This window comes from Ahaetulla prasina, chromosome 7, assembly GCF_028640845.1.
Source record: "Ahaetulla prasina isolate Xishuangbanna chromosome 7, ASM2864084v1, whole genome shotgun sequence".
Taxonomy (NCBI): Eukaryota; Metazoa; Chordata; class Lepidosauria; order Squamata; family Colubridae; genus Ahaetulla; species Ahaetulla prasina.
The window spans coordinates 18,029,596-18,056,381 of record NC_080545.1 but is presented as its reverse complement, the minus strand read 5'-3'; the positions used below and the strand labels follow the sequence as shown (position 1 = coordinate 18,056,381).

Below are 26,786 nucleotides of genomic sequence, written 5' to 3'. Positions count from 1 at the left end.
CACAAAACCACAAGAAGAAGAATATAACCATATTATAGAATCAATCCCATACCTACAGTATGTTCATCAACTTTCAAATGGGAAAAGCATTGTGCACCCTTATACTCACCTGGTTCTCAGTGGCAAAAAAACACACCACCACCCCATCTAATGTATAAACAAAAAAGAAAAAAACAGACAAGCTCTAAAGAAAATGAAAAATGTTCCTATTAAATAGTTAAACTAGGAGTTAATAAGTTAGCAGTAATCTGTGCTGCAATGCTGCTTTTATCAAATTACACTTTCCCACTTGTGTGAGTAGTAAATAGTAATTCAGCAAGTTAGATTTCTTTGCAGTTAAAAATTTTTCAAGTTTTCTAAAAGTAACTTGTCTTATTAGAAGCCAGGTGTTGGTACAGGACTGTTTGCCTTACTTTGGAGATAGGTCTAAAAAACACACACACAAATAAAAGAGAAGTTTTCAAACACCATAGAGCCATTCTTCTTTCAGTCTCATTTTTCTCGATGCATTCCTTAAAGAATACTTCTATGAAGTAGGGAAACAGTGCAGGTTATGAGTGTTCTTATATGATGAAGAGAATTGTTACGTAACACAAGAGTTGTTTGAAGTAGCATGAGAAACAGTATGTGTGCTTCAGCGGTAGTTGAAACTTTGTGCATTCAAACAGAAAAATACGCTACTTGGCGGTGAATGTCAAGATAATTAGAATTCTGGAGAATACTTGATGGGTACAGGTAGTCCTCAACTTACAACAGTTCATTTAGTGACTGTTCAAAGTTAAAATGGTACTGAAAAATGTGACTTGTGACCAGTGGTGGGATTCAATTTTTTTTACTACCAGTTCTGTGGGCGTGGCTTGGTGGGCGTGGCATGGCTTGGTGGGTGTGGCTTGGTGGGGAAGGATACTGTAAAATCCCCATTCCCTCCCCACTCCAGGGGAAGGTTACTGCTAAATCCCCATTTCTTCCTGATCAGCTGGGATTCAGGAGGCAGAGAATAGATGAGGGCAGGGCCAGTCAGGTGGTATTTACCGGTTCTTTGAACTACTCAAAATTTCCGCTACTGGTTCTCCAGAACTGGTCAGAACCTGCTGAAACACACCTCTGCTTGTGACTGTTTTTCACAGTTACAACCTTTGCAGCATCCCCATGATCATGTGATCAAAATTCAGATGCTTGGCAACTGGTTCATATTTATGACCGTTGCTGTCTCCCGGAGTCACGTGAACCACTTTTGCGACCTTCTGACAAGCAACCGGGTTACTAATTTACCAGCTGCAATGAGTCATTTAACAACTGAATCAAGAAAGGTCGTAAAATGGGGCAAAACTCACTTAACAAATGTCTCACTTAGCAACAGAAATTTTGGGCTCAATTGTGGTCGTAAGTCGAGGACTACCTGTATTATAGGAGATACGGTGTCACTTATTATGAATGAATATTATTATGAAAAATTCTGTTTTAACTGGCATCATTCAGTGATTGCAATTAAACTCATGGGCTTACTTTTATTCGCTTTCTTAATTTTTAATTGAACATTTTAACAATAATAAGACAACACTAATACAAACTAAATTAATACAGAAGAGGAGAGGAAAGGGGAGGAAAAAACACAGGGGAAAAAAGCACAAAAAAGAAAGAAGGAGAAATAATATAAAGAAAGATACAACAAGGTGACTTCCTATCTCCACGGCAGTTATAAGTACAATTATATTTTAAATTCTCTGTCTAAAATTATATCCTGACTCTTCTTTCTATAATCTATCCTCTCTAATTGTTGTTTTTGTTCCTTCTGAAAGCTAAGAGGCTCTCTCTATCAGCCCAATCCACCTTCTTGTTCTTGTGGGGAAAATAGGATGAAGTATTATATATATTTGCCCCCTTGAGTTACTTATAAAGTAATAATGGCAGGATTTTAAAAAATCTAGTAAATAAGTAAATTTGCTATCAGAAGCAGACATTACAGAATGGCAACCACTGTCCCATTTAAGGGACAAGCCCATCTGTGTACAACAGCCAATCAAAGCATAGGAATTCATCCAGCCAAATCAGACAGAAAGTTTTCATCCTGTACAAGTTGGAATTGATTGCTTTCAACTTGGAACAGGAAAATATGGGCACAGATTGCATTTACAGCGGGCTGAAGATGGGGTAGAAATCAATGTCATCCACATTCACCTTCCAGAAGGAAGTAGTACATCCAGATGGGGCCACTTGGCAATGAGATATGCTCTTAGGCTTCCCAAGGAAATTTTGTTGAGTTACATAAGTCCCCTGCTACAGTATTCTGTAGTCTTTGGAACTGAACTTAAAGTCTAGGAAATATCAGATATTTTTTGCTGAGTAGCAGGGGTGAAATCCAGCAGGTTCTGACAGGTTCTGGAGAACTGGTAGCGGAAATTTTGAGCAGTTTGGAGAACTGACAAATACCACCTCTGGCTGGCCCCAGAGTGGGGTGGGAATGGAGATTTTGCAATATCCTTCCCCCAGGAGTGGGAAGGGAATGGGGATTTTGCAGTAACCTTCCCCTGCCGCGCCCACCAAGCCACGCCCACAGAACCGATAGTAAAAAAAATTGACTTCCACCACTGCTGAGTAGTAGTATTATTTACAGTAAACTTCCAGGATATTCTAGAAACTGTCAAAGAGATCCCTGCATAGGTCATTCTCATGCTGTCTTCAAGTTGAGGAATTTCTTGTGACTAATTGCTCACAAAGAAGACTATTTATTGACGCGATGGTGCATCAAACAGTTCTGCATATTTTGGGCATTTGTTGTTCTGTAAGAGACAATGTTATGTCTGTAGCAATATATTAAAACCTGAAGGCTTGTAAAGTGGTTTAACTAGACTAAAAATGGGTATTTTGTACACAGCCATATCTGTAGTTTGACTTGTTTCCTGTGTTATATCAGATGCATTTTGGGAATTCAGAAGAATTTGGGAAACTATATTAGCAGTTCTTCAATGAGGCTGATTTTCTAGATGAAGCATAAACTGTGGGTACGTTTTATTGTTTTTAAGCTAACCGGAAGCTAGATTTTTTTTTTAGCTGCTTATTCTGGCCTTCACATTCTTCTTTTCCCCCTGACCTTGAAAAGATGGGGAGTTTCCAACCTCCCACCTTTCAGAACAGAAGTGCAAGAAGGAATAAGAGTAACCATCTTCCACCAGGTTCCCTTTGTAGATCAAGGTAGTTTCCCAATAATTTTAGAGGAAAAAACCCATGTATTTTGAAGTACACTTTCAGCAAAATGTATGGATTGAAGTACAGAATAATTTATCTGCTTTCAGACCTGGTGACCAAGGGAGATTTGAATGAGGCATTGCTCAAGAGGAAGAGTAACCCCTGGTATTTTTTCTTACTCTGTCTTGAACAGTGGTAGATCTTTCTCCTGTCACTAATTTTATTCACCTTTGCTTCTCTTTTTTAATTTTGTTTCTTTTGATAATCTGGTAAATTACTATGAGTAGAACTACTGTACCAATTCACTTCAAGATAAGTAGTTATTTAGTTATAAATAATATTTATTTATATAAATAAATATATAAATAATTGGAAATTATTTTTTATTATTGTTCAATGACTGAACACATTTACCCAGAGGCATTCTATAGAGGTCAAGGCTATGGTTTTCTCAGTTGCAATGTATGGCTGTGAAAGTTGGACCATAAGGAAGGCTGAGCGCCAAAGAATTGAGGCCTTTGAACTCTGGTGCTGGAGAAGACTCCTGCGAGATCCCTTGGATGGCAAGGTGATCAAACCAGTCAGTCCTAGAAGAGATCAACCCTGACTGCTCTTTAGAAGGCCAGATCCTGAAGATGAAACTCAAATACTTTGGCCACCTAATGAGAAGGAAGGACTCACTAGAGAAGAGCCTAATTCTGGGAAAGATTGAGGGCAAAAGAAGAAGGGGACGACAGAGAATGAGGTGGCTGGATGGAGTCACTGAAGCAGTAGGCATGAGCTTAATGGACTCAGATGATGGTAGAGGACAGGAAGGCCTGGAGGAACGTTGTCCATGGGGTCACGATGGGTTGGACACAACTTCGCAACAACAACAACTAACAACAACAGTGGCCTCCAAGCTTTGGGCACCAAGGACTTATTCCTTTGAGAGAGGCTTTTCCATAGACCACAGGAGGCGTGGTTTTGCATCCCACGGATGGGGCTTCACTTGTTTGCATGGCCCAGTTTCTAACATGCCACAGACCAGGGGTTGGGGACCCCTGCCTTAGTAAATAACTTATTATTTATTCAGTGATTTCTCGCATTTATGTCCTTCTTTTTATCTAGGAGCTCAAGATAACTTACACGGGGGTCTGTCTGAATTTTTTATTTATAACAATGGCTCTGGGATATTGACTGGATTTATAGAAAGTGACAGACAATGTGTTTGCACAATCTATGTCCAGTAGTTTTGTCTACTAAATCATGCCAAAGTATTGAGATACTCTGACTCAGAAAACTATATTAGAAGTATAATCTACGAACAGACAATCACTTCAAATATATTATAGTCTCCAAAAATTTTATTTGCTTTCTTTTCTTGAAAGCACACCAAGTTTATTTGTACTCTGAGTTGAGAATAAGCTACAGTCTTTCATTTGCACATTGTTCACAACTAGAAACAATAGGGTGCTTATTTGCATCAGTTATTAGGAGATGAACATGACTGCAAGCTGCCAAAGGCTAAACAGCGTGTATCAACATACTGCATTCCTGGTTGGAAGCACACTCATTTTGTACTTCTGAGAGGTACGGAAGGGTGTGTGCAAATAATTGAGTTACAGTAGGTTTAGTGAGGTTTGGATTTTCTATTATAGCTTCTGGCTAAACTGTTAGCCCCTCTTCTTCACTCTTCAGATTCATCTTATGCTGTATCCATTTCTTTAGACTTTAGATCACAAGAATGAGTAACCCTGAATTTACATACTTACACATATACATGCATGAATGGATGAAAAAAAATAAGGAAATCAATAAATAACACTTTTGTTAGTTCATAGATTAAGAATCTTGAACAACCTTTTTATAACTAGACAATGATTTTGAAAATGCATTTGTAATTTTTGCAGATTCTTTCATGAGCATATGTGTCCTAAAATTCCCTAACGCTAAGAATACTATTTCCTTTCTTTAAATTTTTTTCGAGTATAAATGACAAAAAGAAAATCATAGGTGCTTATTCTGTTCTGTGATACCTAATGAGGAAAATGAGAAGGAAAAGAAAACAGGGGAAATTTTGTGTACCTTTGCTTATTAAGAGACGCTTGACTGCAAGACTTTAGAAATTTTTGTTTTCATTTAAATTCACTAGTATTCACCATGAACTTTCTGTATTAACCACAAAGATGGTTGAACTTAACTGTGATCTGTTTCAAAAGAAAATAACTCCACAGCCCATGGCTTGAAGTGAGCTTTCTTCAAATAAGCCATAAAGATTAATTATAGGTTGGAGATAAACTGTCATGTAAGGGTCAGTCAAAAAGTAAACAAAAGATTCCATTCCTCACAACCACACTGGGAAAGGACAAAACTAAGAAATTATTAACTATAGATTATTGTGATATCTGAACCAGCCATTAAGGTTTACCAATCCCCTTTAAATCTCAGGCTGTTTTAAAAAAACGGTGAGTTAAGCAGGAGTTTACTGAATTGAAATGTAAATTTAGCTGGATTCTGAAAATTCTGAGGCAAGCTTTTGCTTTAATTAAGGGAATTTTTGTGAATTATCAAATGTGAACTGACTTCTTTGACTGTTCTATTGCTGACATTCATTGTTGCATTATTCTGTGAGAGAGAGGGAAGGAGGAGGAGGAGAGAGAGAGAGAGCATTTTCCAATTCTGCCTCTTTTTTGAGTTCTCCAAACTTAGCTCATATTTCAGTATTTGCAAAGGGTAATCTTTAACACCCTAAACGCTTTCACTAGCTTATCTATGTACAACTCCAGAGTTTCACTCCTGCACCAGTCGCATACCATCAAGGTGGCACATTATTTCCAAAGGAGTCATTTGCAAGCCATACCTTATCTAATGATTGAAAAAATAATGCCTTCTGGTATACATGCTTTAGGGTTAGTTCACTGACGGCATCTTTGATAAATTTGTTTTAGCTTTATTTATAATTTACCTATGTGTTTTACTTGTCTTCCCAGTAAGGCCCAAATTTGTGTGACCACTTTCAGTAATGGAAAAACAACCAAATTCTTCCAGTATCAGTGTAGAACCAAGAACTCAGTAGGATCTTAAGGAACTGTGAAGCTGAATCCACAAGACTTAATTGTATTGTTGAAATAGTTTAATAGTCCCCCATGGTATTCTTTAGTACATACCATGAGAAAGTACTGATTCATTCATGGATTCATCATAGTATAAGCATTTAATCCAAGACCTTATATATATATCGTTATATGAACTTTTGTGAATTGTAGCCAACTTTCATGCTTGTGGATCCAGAGATTATCGTGACATTGTTGTCATGAGATAACAAATCTAGCACACACCATCAAGAAATCTACATGCTATTGAGTCTCGTAGACTTTTCACAGTTCAGTGTACTCTCCAGTCAATTTAGTGTTCAATCAACCACTTCATCCCAATTATGTTGTTTGCAAAGAATGAGCAAAAGTTCTCAAGATAGCTCAGTAAATTGGAGCTTCAGCTGAGTCCAGGAGGTAAAGCTTAAGGCTAATTATTGTGTAAATGCACTCTCAGCAAAATAAAGCCTGCTTCTTGTTTGATTTATTAGTCCCCTTTTCAATTACCGTATTAAAATAAATAAATAAATAAATATACCAATATCAGATTGATGACAGTTCAAGTCAAGAAAGAATAGTCAGGTAAATATAGACTATGTTGCTAAATTACAAGACTGGTGAAATTTTGCAAACTCACACAAACGATTATTTGCAATTTTTATTAGAGAAAGTATGACCCTTCGCTGAATGGCTTAGGTAACTAAGATCTGCATCAAATGTGACAGCGCTTATTATTGGTTTTTATAGTTTTTGTTTTGTGTTTTGTGGCTTTGAGTCAGTAGTGACTCCTGGCAACTACCGGGACAAATCTCTGCAGTTTTCTTGGCAAGATTTCAGAAGTGATTTGCCATTGCCTTCTTTCTAGGTTGGAAGGAAGTGACTGGTCCAAAGTTACTCAGCTAGCTTTGTGCCTAAAATGAGACTTGAGCTCGCTTCTTGGTTCCTAGCCTGATGCTTTAACCACTAAACCAAACTGTACACCAAACCAGTACTCTTCTAGTATTATTATAATGCATTGTTCTCTGAATACACCTAGTCCTAGAGTCTTTGGTTTGAGGCCATTTATAAATCTCCTGGCTATGAGCTACAAGCCACTTAGGAGGCAAACAAAAGCCTTCAGCATAAAACTGATTAAATCTGTTAGATCAGGGGTCCCCAACTTCCAGTGCGCGGACTAGCACTGGTCCACAGCCTTCCAGAAACTGGACTGCACAAACAAGGAAGGCCCATTTGCGAGTTGCAGGCAGCACGCAAAACCACGCCCCCTCCAGTCCACAGAAAAATATGTCTCCAGGGAACCAGTCCCTGGAGCCCAAAAGGTTGGGAGCCACTGAGTTAGATCACTTAGATAGAAAGACTCAGCCTGGAACTAAGATGAAAATTTCCTGACAGTGAGAACAACTAACCCAATAGAACAGCTTTCCTCCTGGAGTTGTGGGTGTTGTTGGAGGTTTTCAAGAAAAGATTGTACAACCTTTTTGTATGAGCAGGGGGTTGGATTTCCAAGATCCCTTCAAGCCAGGGGTGAAATGCTCCCGATTCGGGTCGGATGGCCCAATCCGGTAGCGATGGTGGCGGGTGGTTCAGAGAACCGATAGCAAAAATCCCTGCCCCACCCCCATGCCCAGCTGAGCTGCGCGATCATCAGAGGTTTTTTTTTAACTTCTAAAAGCATTTTTTCTTCGGCTAAAAAATGCTTTTAAAAGTTTTTTTAAAAGAGGCTCTGATGATTGCGCGGCTCAGCTGGGATCGTCAGAGCCTTTTAAAAGCATTTTTTCTATCACCTCTTCGGCCAAAGAGGTTGTAAAAAATGCTTTTAAAAGCGTCTAATGATCCCAGCTGAGTTGCCTGATCGTCAGAAGTTTTTTTTTCTTTTAAAGGCCAAAAAAAAATGCTTTTAAAAGAAAACAAAAGCCTCTGACGATCAGGCAACTCAGCTGGGAACATCAGAGCCTTTTAAAAGCATTTTTACAACCTCTTCGGTTTAAGAGGTTGTAGAAAAAATGCTTTTAAAAGTAAAAAAAAAAGTTGGCCACGCCCACCCAATCACATTACCCCTTCCCCCACCAAGCCACGCCCACGTAACCTGTAATAACAAATTTTACATTTCACCACTGCTTCAAGCCCTGTGTTCTGTGTATTAATTTCAGACTGCAGCTGTGATCTGGGAAAGGATTCTAATCAACTAATTAAGATCATAGTGCTGAACTTTTTAATTTACAGATGGCACTTTTTAGGGGCATGCAGTGCTGTGGTAAAAAAAAAGAGAAGTTTTTAAGGCAATCTCTGTGCTCTGCGGGGTAGGAGAAAAAGTGGCTGAGGCACAGGATAATACAAACTAGGTCATAAATATACGGTTGTAAATTCGTACATTAGTCACAAAATTACTTTTTCATCACTGTCATCACTGCCAAGCAACTGCTGTCCAAGTTGTCAGTAAATGAGGACTATCTTTTTATTATAATTGTATGATTTTATAATTATTTATCATAGTTAAAAGGTCATTATTTCCACGACGCATGGCATTTGTAATTTTGATTTTGATTGCAATTTTACAGTTATGCTTTAAGATTGATATTCATTTTGAATTTAAACTATCTTGGTTGGATCATTACACGACTGGAAGGGAGAGAGATACAAAACCAATAGTGGTGACGATAGATGTAATAATTATTACAAATAGTACAAAGCTGTGCTTGTTAAAATTCAGATGAATTTTTCATTTTTCAAATCATATGTATTTTTATATACTTTTCACTTTTTGCCAGTCATTTTTTTTGCCCCTATTTGTGTGTGTGTGTGTGTGGTCCTGTCCATGTTCTGTTGTTTGTTGTCAGTTGCCTTTTATAAGGCCTGGAATACATTTCTTCAAACAGAAGCCTGGGTTTTCTCAGTAGACAAGCACTTTCAATTTAACCATGACAACTCTTTACTTAGCCCTTCATTGATTCAGAAGATTGTGCAAAAACAATCTTGAGAGGCTTACCATGATAACTAGATACCAGTAATATTAGCCCTGATTAGATAGCATGAATGAGGCTGTTCTTGAAAGATGTGTAGAAAAACATTTTGTCATTAAAGGGTTTTAATGATAGTTTTATAAAACTGTTGACTGTTTTGGGGTGGAGGATGTCAATTAAATGTAATTTACATGTTTCTTTTTGGTTTCCTTGTTGTCATAGGAAGTATTCTTTCCACAACTAGGTCAATTGCTTTCTTAAAAATGAATTATTTTGACAAACGTGACATAGTGACATCTCCTAGCACGGAGAAAAGGCTGATTGAAGAATAGAGACATAGGTGTGTTTTTTTCCCAGCTGATTCATAAGGTCAGGATTGGTAACTTTCTTTTATGGAATTAGACATAAACATTTAGCCCACAACCCACTGATAACATCTGTTTTAGTTCAGCCAAGATTAAATATTATGTGTTAATTTGATTTTGAATCATTAGCTGTTTTGGAGGTACAGAATTGCTTTCTCATAACTGGTAAGCCTTGCTCTTTCTACTTTTAGGAGAATATTGTGAAGTGAATGCTCGCTCAGGACGCTGTGCACCCGGAGTCTGCAAGAATGGGGGTACATGTGTTAACCTGCTCATTGGAGGCTTCAAATGTGAATGCCCCTCTGGTGAATATGAGAGACCGTATTGTGAGATGACCACAAGAAGTTTCCCTCCGGAGTCATTTGTCACCTTCAAGGGATTAAGGCAGCGTTTCCATTTCACTGTATCGCTCATGTAAGTATCGCTCCTTCCAGTCTTGTATGAAAAATTTGCAAGTCATTGCAAATTTGTATTGCCTCAAAACACAATGTAAGCATCTTAAAACTCATTGTTTTTGCAATGTCTACCTAATAAAAAGGTTTGTTGCTGTTTCTTAAATGATTCCCTTACTTTTACACTTATTTTTCCACAGTCAGGGAATTCTTTGAGGTTGACCAAGAACTGAGATTGAGGTTGTCAAAGATTTTAAGAGTATACATTTACGCTCAAGTTGGCATCATCTTTTAACCTGTCAGTCCCTGGAACATCAGGGGCTTGAAGATTTTATCTAATTAACTGTACCTTTCATGACTGCAGTTTGTATTTTTTTAAAAACATCACAGGTTCACAAAATGTATAGATAGGTAATAAAATTTTCTAGCTTATAAATTATATATGGTTTACAGATGTCATATTGCTAAAAAACCTACTGTAAAAATGGCTGAGGAAAAAGAGACACTACAGAATCCTGTACGACCTGTCTCATTTCTTTGTTAAGCTACTTATCACATTTATGCATCAACTCTCAAGTTGACTAATGTCTCTTTTAAGTTTTTCTTTCCTCCTTTTCCTTTCTGTCTTCTTTATACCAAACTTAACTTTAATTTCATTTAATTTTAATGTCAGCATAAATCTTTCTAGGTGAGATTTCAGTTAGAGGTCTATGATGGTTAACGGGTCATTGCAATATATAAGGCAGAGCTTGTTTCAAGAAGGTTTTCTTTGTGTGACCAAATTTTAGGTCTACATTTCTAAAAAAAAAAGGTTCTTGGACTCTGTGATTTCAGTTGGAAACCCTTTTTCTTGAAATAAGAACCAGATATAACACTGAGCACTATTTTATTTGTTTTTAAATGTGTTTTTAGCTTATCTTCAGAAATGCAATATTCTTAAGGCTGTTCATGTAGTAATAAAAAAGGAAGCTTTTATTCTTTTGATATCTACTGGACTTTAATGCTCTTTAGAGTATGCTGAAAGTAATGCACTCTTAAATGACAGTGCTGGGCAAGTAACATGCATAGGAAACCTGTGTATTTTTCAAACGTGGCCACTCAAGATTCCATTGCTCAGATAATTCTCTATAAGTAAAGATTCAGGATAAGTCTCCACACATGGGAAAGTTTCTTTAAAGGCAGTAATGTCACCATGGACCAGAGAAGAGTTTAGTTCATGCAATGGTGAACCATAGTTCAAGGATACAGAACGTGTGGGAAGGTCTATGTTTCAATCATGGTATCTTCATATCAAAAGATCTAATACAGAGGTCTTCAAACTTGGCAGCTTTAAGACTTGTGGACTAAAACTCCCAGAATTCTCTAGCCAGCATAGCACCAAACCCTTGTCCTTCAGAGCAGGGGTCTCCAACCTTGGTCCTTTTAAGACTTGTGGACTTCAACACCCAGAGTTCCTCAGCCAGCTTTGCTGGCTAAGGGACTCTGGGAATTGAAGTCCACAAGTCTTAAAGGGACCAAGGTTGGAGACCCCTGCTCCAGAGGAGCCTTGCCGTCTGCTGGTGGCCAAGTGCTAAGGGAGGACTTTCCTTCCTTCCTTCCTTCCTTCCATCCCTTCCTTCCTTCCTTCCTTCCTTCCTTCCTTCCTTCCTTCCTTCCTTCCTTCCTTCCTTCCTTCTTTTTCCTTCCCTCTTCATTCGCTTTTCTTCTTCCTTCCCCTCTTTCATTCTTTTTCCTTCCATGCTCTCTTCCCATCTTTTCTTCTTTTTCTTTCCCTTTCCTCTTTCCTTTTCTCCTTTCCTGTCCCTTCTTGGACAGAAAAGGAAACATTTCTCCTTTTGTTTTGTTTTACTTTTAATTTGTTTTGCTAGCCCTCTGCCAGTAAAATTGGAGCACAGGGGGCTGTGCGTGATCCCCCGAGCTCCGTTTTCACTGGCACAGGGCTGCAGGAGGCCATCCAGGCCGAAAACAGGGCCTGGGAGGGCCATACGCAACCCTCCCGAGCTCCAGAGGCACTGCAGACTGGCAGAGGCACCCCGGACTGGGCATTTGCTGTTTCCAGGGCGGCCCCACGGGCCAGATCTAAACACCCCATGGGCAGAATCCCACCTGCGGGCCTTGAGTTTGACACCCCTGATGTAATAAGTTAAGGCACCAGACTAGAATCTGTGGCACTGAGTTCTAGTTCTGCCTTAGGCACAAAGCCAGCTGGTGACTTGGCACCAGTCATTCTCTCTCAGGCCTCAGAAGAAGAAGGTAAGGGCAAATCACTTCTGAAGGTCTTATCAAAAAAAAAAACACAGCAGGGGCTAGTGCAGGCAGTCATCAGGCATCAACGCTGACTCAAAAACACACCCACACCCAAATCTCCACATTGGTAACATGTCTAGCAAAACTTACTTAATTTATTTATTTATTTATTTTATTTATTAATCTCATTTATATACCGCCCTATCTCCCGAGGGACTCAGGGCGGTTCACAGGCAAGTAAAAGACATATAAATACAGAGTAAAACCACAGTTAAAAAACTTATTCTACAAAGCCGAATTAAAAAGCAATATAAATAATAAAAACCATTTAAAACCAATATAAATTTAAAAACTAATCCAGTCCTGCGCAGATGAATAAGTGTGTTTTAAGCTCGCGACGGAAGGTTCGGAGGTCCGGAAGTTGACGGAGTCCTGGGGGAAGTTCGTTCCAGAGGGTGGGAGCCCCCACAGAGAAGGCCCTTCCCCTGGGTGTCGCCAGACGGCACTGCCTAGCTGACGGCACCCTGAGGAGTCCCTCTCTGTGAGAGCGCACGGGTCGGTGAGAGGTATTCGGTAGCAGTAGGCTACCGAATTTGTTTGACTGGTGAATGTTTCGTGTGACGTTTTGTTGCTTCTTTCTAATGTAGGTTTGCAACAAGGGAAAGGAATGCTTTGCTTCTCTATAATGGACGTTTTAATGAGAAACATGATTTTATTGCTCTTGAGATCATTGAAGAACAGATCCAGCTAACATTTTCTGCAGGTAAGATACTTGCCATGACTGGAACTCTTTACTAAATAAAACATGTTTCTAAATTTTGAAAAAAATCTTCATGATGTTAAATCATGATATTCGTGATGCAATTTCTTCCCTAAGGCCACCGCCCTATACATTTCCTTGGAGAAAATAAAATTTCATTTCAAATGCTTTGTTTTCAAGATTCGTGTTGTTAGAAATCATGTCTTATGGAGCCTAATATTAAGTGTAATCACTGATGATTCTTTGTTATATATTTTTTTAAAATTAAATATCACTGAATATTTAACATACTGCTAAATTATGGCCCAATTAATCTATGCATACTTATGCTAGAACAGCACCATACTTCAGATGGCACTGAAGTATACTTCAGATTCCAAAGTAAGAAAATGTTTTGGAATGTGTATGACCACTCAGAAGGTATCTGTCTGCAACTTCTTAAACTAAAGATATATTTACTCGGGGTTATGACAGGCAGCTGTAATGTCATGGGAAAAGATGCTTATGCCAACTGCTATGTGAGTGTCCTCATATGTTTCAACACTGAATCTGAAATGTGTCCAGTCTCACATTCATGCCCATATTTCTGTTGTCCAGGATGAATAAAAATTATAGATTTGCTATTCACTATTATTGTATTGTTACTCTCTGCGGTTAGGTTGGCTTGGCTTGGCTTGGCTTGGCTTGGGTTAGGTTAGGTTAGGTTAGGTTAGGTTAGAATAGATTAGATTAGAGTAGAGTAGAGTAGAGTAGAGTAGAATAGAACAGAACAGAACAGAACAGAACAGAATAGAATAGAATAGAATAGAATAGAATAGAATAGAATAGAATAGAATAGAATTCTTTATTGGCCAAGTGTGATTGGACACACAAGGAATTTGTCTGGTGCATATGCTCTCAGTGTACATAAAAGAAAAGATACATTTGTCAAGAATCATAAAGTACAACACTTAGTGATATTTATAGGGTACAAATAAGCAATCAAATCATACTAAGAAACAATCAATATAAATCGTAAGGATATAGCAACAAGTCACAGTCATACAGTTATAAGTGGAAGGAGATGGGTGATAGGAATGATGAGAAGATTAATAGTAGTAGAAACTTAGTAAATAGTTTGACAGTGTTGAGGGAATTATTTGTTTAGCAGAGTGATGGCGTTTGGGGAAAAAACTGTTCTTGTGTCTAGTTGGCCTGGTGTGCAGTGCTCTGTAGCGTCGTTTTGAGGGTAGGAGTTGAAACAGTTTACGTCCAGGATGCTAGGGGTCTGTAAATATTTTCATAGCCCTCTTTTTGACTCGTGCAGTATATAGGTGCTCAGTGGAAGGCAGGTTGGTAGCAATTGTTTTTTCTGCAGTTATTGAGTTAAAAGGTTGACTCAGCCTTCCATCCTTTATAAGGTAGGTAAAATGAGGACCCAGATTGTTGGGGGGGCAATAAGTTGACTTTGTAAATATACAAATAGAATGAGACTATTGCCTTACACACTGTAAGCCGCCCTGAGTCTTCGGAGAAGGGCGGGATATAAATGTAAACCAAAAAAAAAAAAAGCCCTCCATTTTGCAAAGTATGGAAACTCCCAGTTTTCTTTAGGAGTCAATTGAAAACCCAAGTGCTTGGAAGGTTCATGTACCTGAACCAGAAGTGTGAACCTTAAATTATTTGTTCTGCCTTGAGAAGAGAACGTGTAACAAAGCCTAACCTATTTTACTTTATGTGAAAAACATAGATAGCAGCCTAATTTCGTGCATGTGAATTCAGAACAAACCCGGTTTTGTTTAAGGATTCAGATTGCAGCTCTATGGATCCTATAAATGTCATATAAATAAACCTTAGATTCACTTTCAAGTAAAAATACATTCAGCTGCATGATAAATTATTCTAAAAGAGAATTTAAAACCTGTTAATACTGAAATTAATGCTTGACAAAATTATTTAAAGATTCGTGTTTTGTAAATAAAATGCTAAATCTGCCTTTATTAGAGTCCCCCTTTACAATTACATTGTAAAGAGTCGGGATGTTCTCCAAAGCACCTGAGGGTAGAACAAGAAGCAATGGGTGGAAACTAATCAAGGAGAGAAGCAACTTAGAACTAAGGAGATATTTCCTGACAGAACAATTAATCAATCAGTGGAACAACTTATCTGCAGAAGTTGTAAATGCTCCAACACTGGAAGTTTTTAAGAAAATGTTGGATAACCATTTGTTTGAGATGGTGTAGGGTTTCTTGCCTGGGCAGGGGGTTGGACTAGAAGGTCTCCAAGGTCCCTTCCAACTCTTGTTGTTATTGTTGTTGTTGTTGTTATTATTATTATTATTACATGCATGTTTAATTTTGAAAAGAAGGAAGGGAAGGGGAGAGGGAATGGGGGGAAAAAGAGAGAGAGAGAGCGGGAGGAAAGCAAAAGAGAAAAAAAGTGAAGAAAAGGAAAAAAAGAAAAATTATTAGAAAATACCGATATCTGATTCAGGAAAGTAGTTTTCAGATTATTTTTACACCATGAAGCTGAAATTATGTAAATATAGAAAATTCTGCCATGGATAAACATTTATGATAAATCCTCAATAGTAAATATGATTATAAATATGATTATATTCTGAATATATTTTAATAGGACTTTTTTGTGCCATTATTCTGTGGATCATAGCACATGAAAAGTTCAGAGTTCAAGTCCTTAAATGCAACAGTTAAATTTAGATTTAAAGCTTTTTGCCCAAAGCAATACTTTTCTATTTACTAAGTTTAATTGCAAATCAAGATAAAATATACAGTAGCCGGAGAAGATTTCTGTCTAGATTGTATCAACTGTTTGTTATGTCTGTAACCTACAAACGCCTTCTTATCTAGAGACGGAGAAACGCTAAGGTAGAACACTAATCCTGCAAGAACGTCTTTGTTTAAAACCTTAGTAGCCGGATGCGATTTGCAAAAGATTTATGGCAAAAAACAACAGGAATATTCCTACACTCATTTTTCTAAATTGTATTGGATCTTCAAGATATTAAATGATATATGTGCATTTACAGTCCAGAGAATATAGGAGTCCATTGAATATATGTCTGTTTTATGAAAAATCCTGTTTATGAAATAATATTTATAGAAAAAAATATAACTAACTCTGGATTGAAATAAATGTTCTGATCAAAAGATAAATTTAGTAATAATAACCATAATCCAGAGTTTATATCAGAGATGGGTTTCAGCAGGTTCTGACCAGTTCTGGAGAACCGGTAGTGGAAATTTTGAATAGTTCGGAGAACCAGTAGTAAAAATTCTGACTGGCCCCGCCCCCATCTATTCTCTGCCTCTCAAGTCCCAGCTGACCGGGAGGAAATGGGGATTTTGCAGTAACCTTCCCCTGGAGTGGGGACGGAATGGGGATTTTGCAGTATCCTTCCCCTGCCATGCCCACCAAGTCATGCCATGCCCACAGAACCAGTAATAAAAAAAAATTGAAACCCACCACTGGTTTATATCACATCAAAGTAGTAGCATCTAACTGACTGTGGCTTATTATTATTGCCTGACATAGTGTAAGCCGCCCTGAGTCTTTGGAGAAGGGCGGGATATAAATGCAAATACAATAAATAAATAAATAAAAATAAAATTTCAAGAAGCAAACCTAGGTCAGGTCAGAGAAATTATTGGAGACATTGATGTGAAGCAATGGCAAAGTGCTGTTCTACTGTTATCAAGAAAGCAAGTTGGATTTGTCCATGAAGTTGCCAACAACTGCAATTGAGAGTGTCTTTATTTGACTCTACTACAGTAATACTTTCAGCCAACATGGATGGAGAGGATATTTCCATGCACATTGCAGTGTTTTTTGCAGCTCCATTTAATTGCTTTTTAAAAATATAGATACTATTGTTCATACTCATATTCATACAACATACTCATATATCAGCAACTTCTATAATCTATTATTTAAGGTGACTTAGGAATGTTTTTCCCCCCTTAATTACTCATTGAGAAAATGTGTGGCATACTGTACATATTTACTTTTAATTTATGTGCAAATATAGATTAAAAATCCAACTCCATGTTTGGTCTCGTTTAGTTTTTACTTTGTTGTTGTTTCCCTTTTCTTCTGTTGAAGTTTGTATCATAACTTTGGAACTAAAGTTAAATTTGTACCTTGATGAACGTATCTTTTTTTTTTATGTACACTGAGAGCATATGCACCAAGACAAATTCCTTGTGTGTCCAATCACACTTGGCCAATAAAAATTCTATTCTATTCTATTTATTTTAAAAAATCCAACTCAGTGGTAATCAAGAGATTATTTATATGAAAATAGAACATATTTTAGATCAATTCTGTACAATTCTGACAATCGCTTCTATAGGCTCGCAAGTGCGACGTTGCATTTGAATAATTACAACTGTAAACAGGCATTCAGACATTATAACAGATTCAGGAGAAAGAAACTTGTTTTTGTGAGGCAGTATTAAGGAATATTAAAGTTTTTTCTTTTGCAAGTAATTTCACTTCTATTCAGATGCAAAATGCTTCTCGAAAAAGAAGAGTGGGTGTTCCTCTTGAAATGCTCACAAAAACAACACAGAAGTATATTCACCATCTTTAATGAAAGGCAATGTTTGTGTTCCTTTCTCAATTGAACACCTTTCTGTATGAACCAAGCAGGTGTGTGTGTGTCAAACTGAGGTAAATGTTTGCATTTGAATAGAATACTGGGGAAATACAGAGAGGTTTATTGTATAGTTGTTGGTCTTAATTCTTAACCATTTTTTTCCCTTTTCTTATTCTTCTTTAGTGGAAACTTTTGTCCAGCTAGTCACTCATGATAAACCTAACCTGCCCATTTTGACAGGTCCTTGTGTACTTTTCCTGCAGATATTTGTTTTGCTATTACCTCAGAGAAGCAGTGAATAGTCACTGGGCTGGTTGTACTAGTCTGCATAACTTATTTGGCAGCTTGTTCTTTACCAAATCCAATCTTTAAAAGACATTTCAATGTGAAAGAAAGGAAGCCATGACATTCAGGGCAGGGGTAGAACTTCTGTAATTTTCTGGGAAGAAAAATGTTTTCTTTGTTCCCCCAACACCTTATCTGTCATTCTTGTTAGATTCCAGCCTGAAGAAAACACACAGAAATTCCTATATCTGTTGTCAGTTTGCAGTTGTTTTCACTTTCTTGATTTATCCTAAATATTTACTTTTTGCATGTGATTTGTTTTCATTCCTTTGCTATGTGTTTGATGAAGAACAATTGCTATAGCACAAAGACACCTTTAGAAATACACAATATACATTTGTATGGATATATACTTAGAGTTGCCATGAGTGGTTTGTTGTTGCCTTTAACATTGTTTATGCCACTCTACAGCTAATGTTATTGTTGTCATTAATTGTAAGTGAAATTTGAATGGCAACAAATGCTTTTCTAAGTGTGATTTTATATGCCTACTAATGTCTTGTATTTACATTCCTCCGATTGTAATCAATATGTAACAGTCCCCTTGAAAAAGAGATTTGCAGGTTGGAAGTACTTCTAAATTCACATTTGACCCTGTAAGCTCTTTTAAGAGCCTCTAATTGTTTTTGACCGGTTTACGCTAATATGTCTGATTTTGTCCATTTAAAAAGAAGTCACAATGTGATATCAGATATAGGATTGTGTTTGAAACTTCAGCTGGAAAGACATATAGCTGCATTAGTATACATTCATTACTGCGAAGTTACTAAATTTCCATTCCAGTACAGATGAATTGACAAGAATTTTCCATATTTAGCTTTACATGGGTTGGTGGTTCCTGGATATCCAAAGCAGGGTTTTTCAAACTGTTCCATGGAGTCACTAGAAAATTTGAGCTTTCTCTGCCAAATGCCTCTTTTTCTTCCAACAGTTCTTTAATCTGCCAGGATCAGCATCCTTCTCAAACTGCTTTTATCTATGTAAATTGTTCTCTTTATTATTATTTTTCTGCATAGCATTTCTAATCCAAGTACCGTATATACTCGAGTATAAGCCGAGTTTTTCAGCACGTTTTTTGTGCTGAAAAACGTCCCCTCGGCTTATACTCGGGTCTATACGGCTTATACTCGAGGTTTTTTTTTTTTTAAGCCCCTCGGCTTATACTCGAGTATATACGGCTTATACTCGAGTTTTTTTTTCTTCTTTTTTTCACATTTTACCGGACGGAAGCCCTGCCGGTGCAGTGAGAGGGCGGGGCGGGGGAGCCGCCAGCCTTCTCAGCTGAGGGAGGGAGGCTTTCCCCAACCGGTAGGTGCCTCATTTCCCACCCTCGGCTTATACTCGAGTCCCCAGTTTACCCCAGTTTTTGGGGTAAAATTGGGGACCTCGGCTTATACTCGGATCGGCTTATATTCGAGTATATACGGTATTTAACTTGATGTAAAGTATCTTGAAAAAACATGTTTCTGTTGAAAGACTTTGTTACATGTTGTCTTAATTCATAAGTATATTGAGGGAACAATGTACAGTACAGATAGTCCTCAATTTATAACAGTTTATTTAGTGACCGTTACAATGGCACTGAAAAAAGTGACTTAGGTTCATTTTTCACACTTAGACCATTGCAGCATCCCCATGATCATGTAATCAAAATTCAGACGTTGAGCACCTGACTTGTATTATGACGGTTGGTATCATGTGATTCCCTTTTGCGACCTTCTGACAAGCAAAGTCAGTGGAGAAACCAGATTCACTTAACAACTGTGTTATTAACTTAACTGCAGTGATTCACTTAACAACGGTAGCAAGAAAGCTTGTAAAATGGGGCAAAGCTCACTTAACAACTGTCTCATTTAACAACAGAAATTTCAGATTCAATTGTGGGTGGTAAACTGAGGCCTACCTGTATATACATACATATGTACAATGGATTTATCTTTAAAGTCTTTGGTATTAATCTGCTTAATATTTTGTTCAATATATTTTGCTGCTGATTGTACCAGTTAGGATTAACGTCTTTGTTAATTGCAGAAAATGAATGTTTTCAAGACTGGAACTTTTAAGATGAACATTTTTTCCCCTCTCTATCTTCCATGGTATTTTCAGGAGAAACAACCACAACTGTTGCTCCATTTGTTCCAGGAGGAGTTAGTGATGGGCAGTGGCATTCTGTCCAAGTGCAATATTATAACAAGGTAAGGAATGCTCTTTTAGTGATATTCTTTATAAGCTCAATAGATTGGATCAGTTTCTCAGTTAACATAAACCAAGGAATTCCTTACAGAAATGGAACACTTGCTTTGGGGCTGATGCATTTTTTTATATTGCAATAGGTTAATTGGATATATTCCATAATGATGAATGAATATCTTTGAACCATTTGTGACTATTCTTCACAAAATAATGTAAAAGTAGGGGTCCCCAACCCCCGGTCCGCAGACCAGCACCAGTCCATGGCATTCCCAAAACTGGGCTGTGTTGTGGTCCGTCAGCAGCTTACGGAGCTGGTAACGGAGTCGGATTGCGATGAGGCTGAGGTGAGGCCAGGGCCATCGGGAAGTGAGGAGGAGTCTGTTCCTAAGGCACTCATGAGAAGAGCTGCCAGAAGGCAAGAGCAGCTCAAGTAGAGAGGACAACTTGGGAGTAGAGCCAAGAGATGATTGGCCTCTCTCATAAGGCTTAAAACAGACCAGCACCAGCGTTTCAGCTTTGCCGGAAAACAACATTGTAGCTGCGTCTTCTGCTTCGTCTTCTGCTTCATATATGTCTTTGTTTTGGGGGCTTCTGGACGTTTGCCTGGAAGGGCCTTTGGCAGTTTGCCTAATTGGACTAAGGTTTGTGAGATAACTAAGGAATTTGTGTTGGGAGGCATTTGTTTTACTTTGAGTTGAACGACGCTGGGAATGAAGTAATTCCCAGCTGTTGGAATAAAGTTTGTTTTTCCACGGACTAAGTTTATTATTACCTATTTGGGCCTGGGTCACAACAGGCTGCACAAACAAGCAAAGGGCCATCCGTGGGATGCAGGCAGAATGCGAAACCACATCCTCTCTGGTCCGTGGAAAATCCTCTCTCCCCGGAACTGGTCCTTGGTGCCCAAATGATTGGGGGGGGGGTCCAATGTTGAAAAAAAAAATCATACATAAGCATTCCAAGGTCAAAGAAAGAAAACCAGTGAGTCTGCTGTTTTACTTTCAAAGCGACATATATCTAAACGGCTGTCCTTAGAAGAACACATGACGGCCATCGCCAGGGGAGCTTTTTAACAGGTGCGCCTGATTCGCCAGTTGCGTCCCTTTCTTGACCGGGATTCCCTACGCATGGTCACTCATGCCCTTGTCACTTCCTGCCTGGACTACTGCAATGCTCTCTACATGGGGCTCCCCTTGAAGAGCACCAGGAGGCTCCAACTGGTCCAGAATGCGGCTGCGCGGGTATTTGAAGGAGCACCGCGATGCTCCCATATAACACCTCTCCTGCGCAGCCTGCACTGGTTGCCGGTGGTCTTCCGGGTGCAGTTCAAGGTGTTGGTTATCACCTTTAAAGCGCTCCATGGCACAGGACCGGGTTACTTACGGGACCGCCTACTGCCACCTATAGCCTCCCATTGGCCTGTGCGCTCCCATAGGGAGGGCCTCCTCAGGGTGCCGTCAGTCAAACAATGTTGACTGGCAGCCCCCCAGGGGGAGGGCCTTCTCTGTGGGGGCTCCAGCCTCCGGGGTTGTGTCAACTCCCCGACCTCTGGTCTTTTAAACGCGGGGTTAGCCTGATGAAATTTTTAAGTGGGGTTTTAGGATGGTTTTATCTTAGTTTTAATTTTATTTGGCCATTTTATAATTAGTTTTTTAATACATTTTTAATTTTTGTCTATGTCTATGTTTTTACTTGGCTTTTACTCCCTGAGTCCTTCGGGAGAAGGGCGGTATAAAAATCTAATAAATAAATAAATAAAATAAATAAACGCCTTGAAATGACAAAGGGCGCTCCTGTAGCTAAAAAAAAAAAAGCTATGGTCCAAAGCTTTACAGCCATTAAGAAGCTACCATATTTTTCACTCCATAAGACACACCGGACCATAAGACACACCTAGGTTGAGAGGAGGAAAACAAGAGAAAAAAATATGGAGCGCCGAATATGGAGCAGCAATGTAGTGAGGGCAGGAGGTGGAGCCTGAGAGGACCACAGATAGGTGTCCTCTCATGTGCCAGTTCTGCCTATTGACTCCTGCACTTCAGCATGGTTCAACACTGTAAAAGGACCCTGCCACCCTGCACCGGTTGCAATATTCACTCCATAAGACACACAGATATTTCCACCTGCTTTGGGGGGTTGGGGATGAAAGTGCATCTTATAGAGTGAAAAATACGGTACTTAATGAGGAAGTCTAATGATGAGAACATAATATACTTTGGATTAATGTGACATTAATACTTTGCTCCTTGTTGTCAAAAGTGAACTTCTTTCCTCTGTTCAAATAGCTTTTTCTAAGTGGAAAAGCAAAATCACAATTGATCCTTTTCTTTCAGGTTTTAGTTTTAAAGTCATTAAAATCAGCACAAAGAGTGCCCAGTGTCCTAGCAAGTATTTCTTATTATAAGTAGTACTATTGCTCTTGATATACTATCAGAATATTATTTTTAATTTAGACATTTAAGGGTAAAAGTAAAGACTTCTTTGAATTACATGGCGATTACATGGATATAATTCTTGCATATTTTTTCACTAGCAATACCGAAACATTTTTTTAAAAAAAACTTCTCAATTTACCTTGGATTTCCTGCTGATCTTGCACTAAAGTACTAATATAAATCCAATCCTGCTTGGCTTTTTGAGATTAGTCAAGGTTGAATAACTCTTGCCGCTTAAAATTGCAATATATATTGAAATTATAAAAAAAATAATTATCATTGTAAAGTAATTGGTTCTACCAAAGTACCAAGATTTATAAACATAACCTCTATTCAAGTTTCTCGTTAGTAATTTGCAAGGATAAGTTTGGCATGTTGGAACCAAAATAATCATCTTGGTTGCATCTGGTAATCATCAGGGGACTGGAGACTAAAACATATGAAGAACGGCTGCAGGAACTGAGAATGGCTAGTCTAGTGAAGAGAAGGACAGGGGAGACATGATAGCAGTCTTCCAATATTTGAGGGGCTGCCACAGAGAGGAGAGGCTCAAGCTATTTTCCAAAGCACCTGAAGGCCAGACAAGGAATAATGGATGGAAACTGAACAAGGAGCGATTTAACCTGGAAATAAGGAGAAATTTTTTGACAATGAGAACAATCAACCAATGCTTGCATTCAGAAGTTGCGGGAGCTTCTTCACTGGAAGCTTTCAAGAAGAGACTGGACTGCCATTTGACAAGAAATGGTGTAGGGTCTCCTGCTCGGGTTGGACTAGATGACCTACAAAGTCCCTTCCAACTCTGTTAATCTGTTAAATAACTACTTCGGGGGTCATATTAACCTTTGGAGTGGTCTTTGGAGCTTAAGTGCAGCCCTTAAATAATAAAGTTCAGAGACTGATGTGAGAACACATGTGAGAAGAGAGAACTCAGGGTCCAGGGTTAGTTGAAGCTTGTCTTCCTGGCTTTTTTGGCACCCTCACCATGGATGTCCATTTGCCCATGCCATTTATCAATGAATTATCCACGAGATAAAGAAAGGGGGGGGGTTTGATTTAAAAGTTTGACAGGATTACTTTGTACTTTCAATGTAAACTTAAGAGTTTTTGAATCAGAATGTTTGGAGGATGACCTTTGCCCACAACAGAGGGACTTGGCTGAAAATAACACTAAATATAGTTCAGGATAATAAGGATGAGCCCCCCCCCTTCCAAAAAGGCAATGGGTAATATTTTTTTATATCATAAAAAAACAGTAAATAGCTTAATATTCATACCAGAATATTGGGGAATCTCTCTCTCTCTGTTTGTAAATGAAGTTGTCATGTGAACCCGGAATATCGGAATGAAAATGTTACTGAAAATTATGATTAAGTTAAAGTGGAGCTAAATTTCTAAAGTTTCTCACGGCACCATTGTCGTCGGGATTATGTGAGCCTGAGGCTGACTGCAGCTCATCCTCATAAAGCTTGTCTCTGTTTACTTCTACATGTCATGAGGTCATTGCCTTGAGTTCTTTATGAAAGACATCACTCTTTCTTATTTCTTTATCTTTTATTTTAACATTACTGGGAGAGGATAGCTATTTGCAGCTTATTTAAGTACCTACTTAGTCTTTGCCATAAATTTTCTTGCAATCTGCAGCTTATACCCTTACATTTGGTTGTTACAGTTCAGTTGCTTTCCTTGAAAAAACACTGATAAAATGACAGATGATAGAGTAATCCATAGTTCTTTTACTGGAGTCATTGGTTCATGTTGGCCAAGAATCCTGGGAAAAAGCTTATATATCAGCAAAAGTCTGGGTTTCATGGTGTGGTTGTTGGTTTAGAATTTTAAGCAGCTGCCAAAAAGATAACGACTTGACATTGCTCCAGGGTATTCTTTAAAAAGAAAAGTGATCCCACACATTAGTTAAAAATAAAGTTTTGCCTCACTTCAGGATCCCAAGTTTGTTCAAGTAATAAAGCAGTTTTCTAACAATATAATTATTTACGGACAAGAAAAATCATTTTGTGTATGGACAACCCTGCTTATAAAAACACAAATTCCACCTCTTAGAACTCAGCGAACCAGTTTGCTGGTTTAATAATGGCATCGGCATAAGATTTTGCAGGCCTGTTTGCCAGTTCAAATCAATAGTTGACTTTTTGCCTTATTTATTCGCTTGTTTAATTTATATTCCACACTTCAATAGGTTCCCAGAACAGTTTCCCAGAAGTTAAAGCTACAGCAAATAGAAATTTAGAAAATGTAAATAAGAACATTAAAATACCTTAGCATGAGAGCAATAAAAGAACTGTACGATAAAGATTCCCTTGAGTCAGGAACAATTCTTAATTATAAGACACACCCATATAATTTTCTTGGCAGTAATGTGCAAGTGATTTGCCATGGTTGCCTTTTGGGACAATTTTTCTATCCCCCTATCTATCCTACAGCTCTGACGTTTTCTGGTGATGTCCTATCCAAATTGAAATTATTGAGATACTATGATTATACAAGGATATGTAACCAACACTAAGGAACAAAAAAGTCAAAGGACTAAACCAGTGCCTGCGTTTCCTGCGTCGGATGAGGAGAGCAGATCTTTCTCCTTCTGTCCTGGCCACTTTTTACAGAGGCCCGATTGAGAGCATTTTAACAAATGGCATCACTGTTTGGTTTGGTGGCAGCAGTGCCTCATATAGAAAGTTCATACAGAGAGTGGTAAGGACAGCCGAGAAGATTATAGAAAGCTCGCTTCCTGTTATTCAAGATACTGCTTAAAAGCGCTATGTGCTTCGAACTCAAAGCATTGTTAGAGACCCCACACACACACATTACCGTCTGTTTCTGTTGTTCCCCTCTGGGAGGAGGTTTCAAAGTATTTTTAGCAGGACTACCAGATTCTGTAACAGCTTTGTTCCCTATGCCATCCGTCTGGTAAACTCGCAAGATTCATTTTTCTCGCCATGTGCATGTATACATCCGAACTAGACTGTGCTTTTCTCCATGTCATATATGTGGGTATATGCATATTTATTTATTTATTTATTTATTTATTTATTTATTTATTTAGTCATGTTTATGTAGTGTATATTGGAGGTGGTGACCCTTTGAGAGCTGTGTGCAACAAAATTTCATTTTAATGTATGTCGATTACATTACAGTGACAATGAGGTTATTCTAAGCCTTAAGTCTAAAGACATCCTGGTAGGTGACCTAAATGCTACATTGAAAGGAAATTTCTAAACCGGATAAGTATATTATTTGTCCACTGCAGTTCACATTTTGGAGGCCCATAGATGTATAGGAAATCTGTAGATTTCCACTAAATGATAACAGGGTGGAGAAGGGTTATATTGAAATAACAGCTTGTAGTATCTAGATAATAACAAGAAACACAACTTTTTCTTTCTGAAAAAGGAGAAGCCACATCAACTCTTGGCACCCAATAAGAAGGGAGACATATTTCTGTTGAGTATCATACCAGAAAAATATAATAAAGGGACTATGTATTTCCTATTACATGTGTTAACAGTGGCCAGAATTGTACTTGCACAACATTGTAAAGGTGTGAAGATCGCCACATCTTCTAAAAAAATAAAATACTAGAATGTGCAGAAATGGATAGATTAACACTTGAAATTAGAAAGAAGGAAGATACGGAATATTTTGAAACATGAGATTCATTTTATCTATGGTTAAATAACAGAAACAGAAGTTAGAATATTTAAAATTATAAGCGAAGGATTAATTTTACCATGAGGGTTTATTATGATATGTTTATTATAAATATGATTTACCATTAACAATTAAGTATTAATATTATATGGATAAAATACTGTTATTATATGATCACTACTAATGAACATTATGATGATGATGAAGACTATAGCTCAAATTAACTATAACCGGGGTGGGCTGCTGGAGCTTTGCAGGGGTTCAAGAGATCCTGTGCAGTTCGGAGAACCCCCAAATCCCAGTCCTGGATGACCCCGCTCACCTCTCCCGCACGACCCGTTTTGGATGCAGATAAGTGCAGGGCATGTGCAGAGGCTTGGGGAGGGCGAAAAATGGGCCCTCCGGAAGTTCGAGAAAGAAATGGGAAGGGCCCATTTCTGGCCTCCAGAGGGCTTCCGGAGCCTGGAGACGCCATTTTCGCCCTCCAGAACACTCGAGGAAAGCCTCCAGAACTCAGGGAGGGCAAAAGTGCCCCCTCCCCGCCATGGTGCAGGAGGCTGACTATG

At 38.4% G+C, this 26,786-nt stretch overlaps 1 protein-coding gene across 3 annotated transcripts in view; it reads left to right on the top strand.

The window, feature by feature from the left end:
- CELSR1 (cadherin EGF LAG seven-pass G-type receptor 1) overlaps positions 1 to 26,786 on the top strand; it is a 187,637-nt gene that overhangs the window by 68,381 nt on the left and 92,470 nt on the right. For all 3 annotated transcript variants that reach the window (XM_058191494.1, XM_058191496.1, XM_058191493.1), the window contains exons 3-5: positions 9,777 to 9,999; positions 12,872 to 12,987; positions 20,033 to 20,121. In XM_058191494.1, the coding sequence (XP_058047477.1) occupies positions 9,777 to 9,999; positions 12,872 to 12,987; positions 20,033 to 20,121 (428 nt within the window). The remainder of the gene's footprint in view (positions 1 to 9,776; positions 10,000 to 12,871; positions 12,988 to 20,032; positions 20,122 to 26,786) is intronic.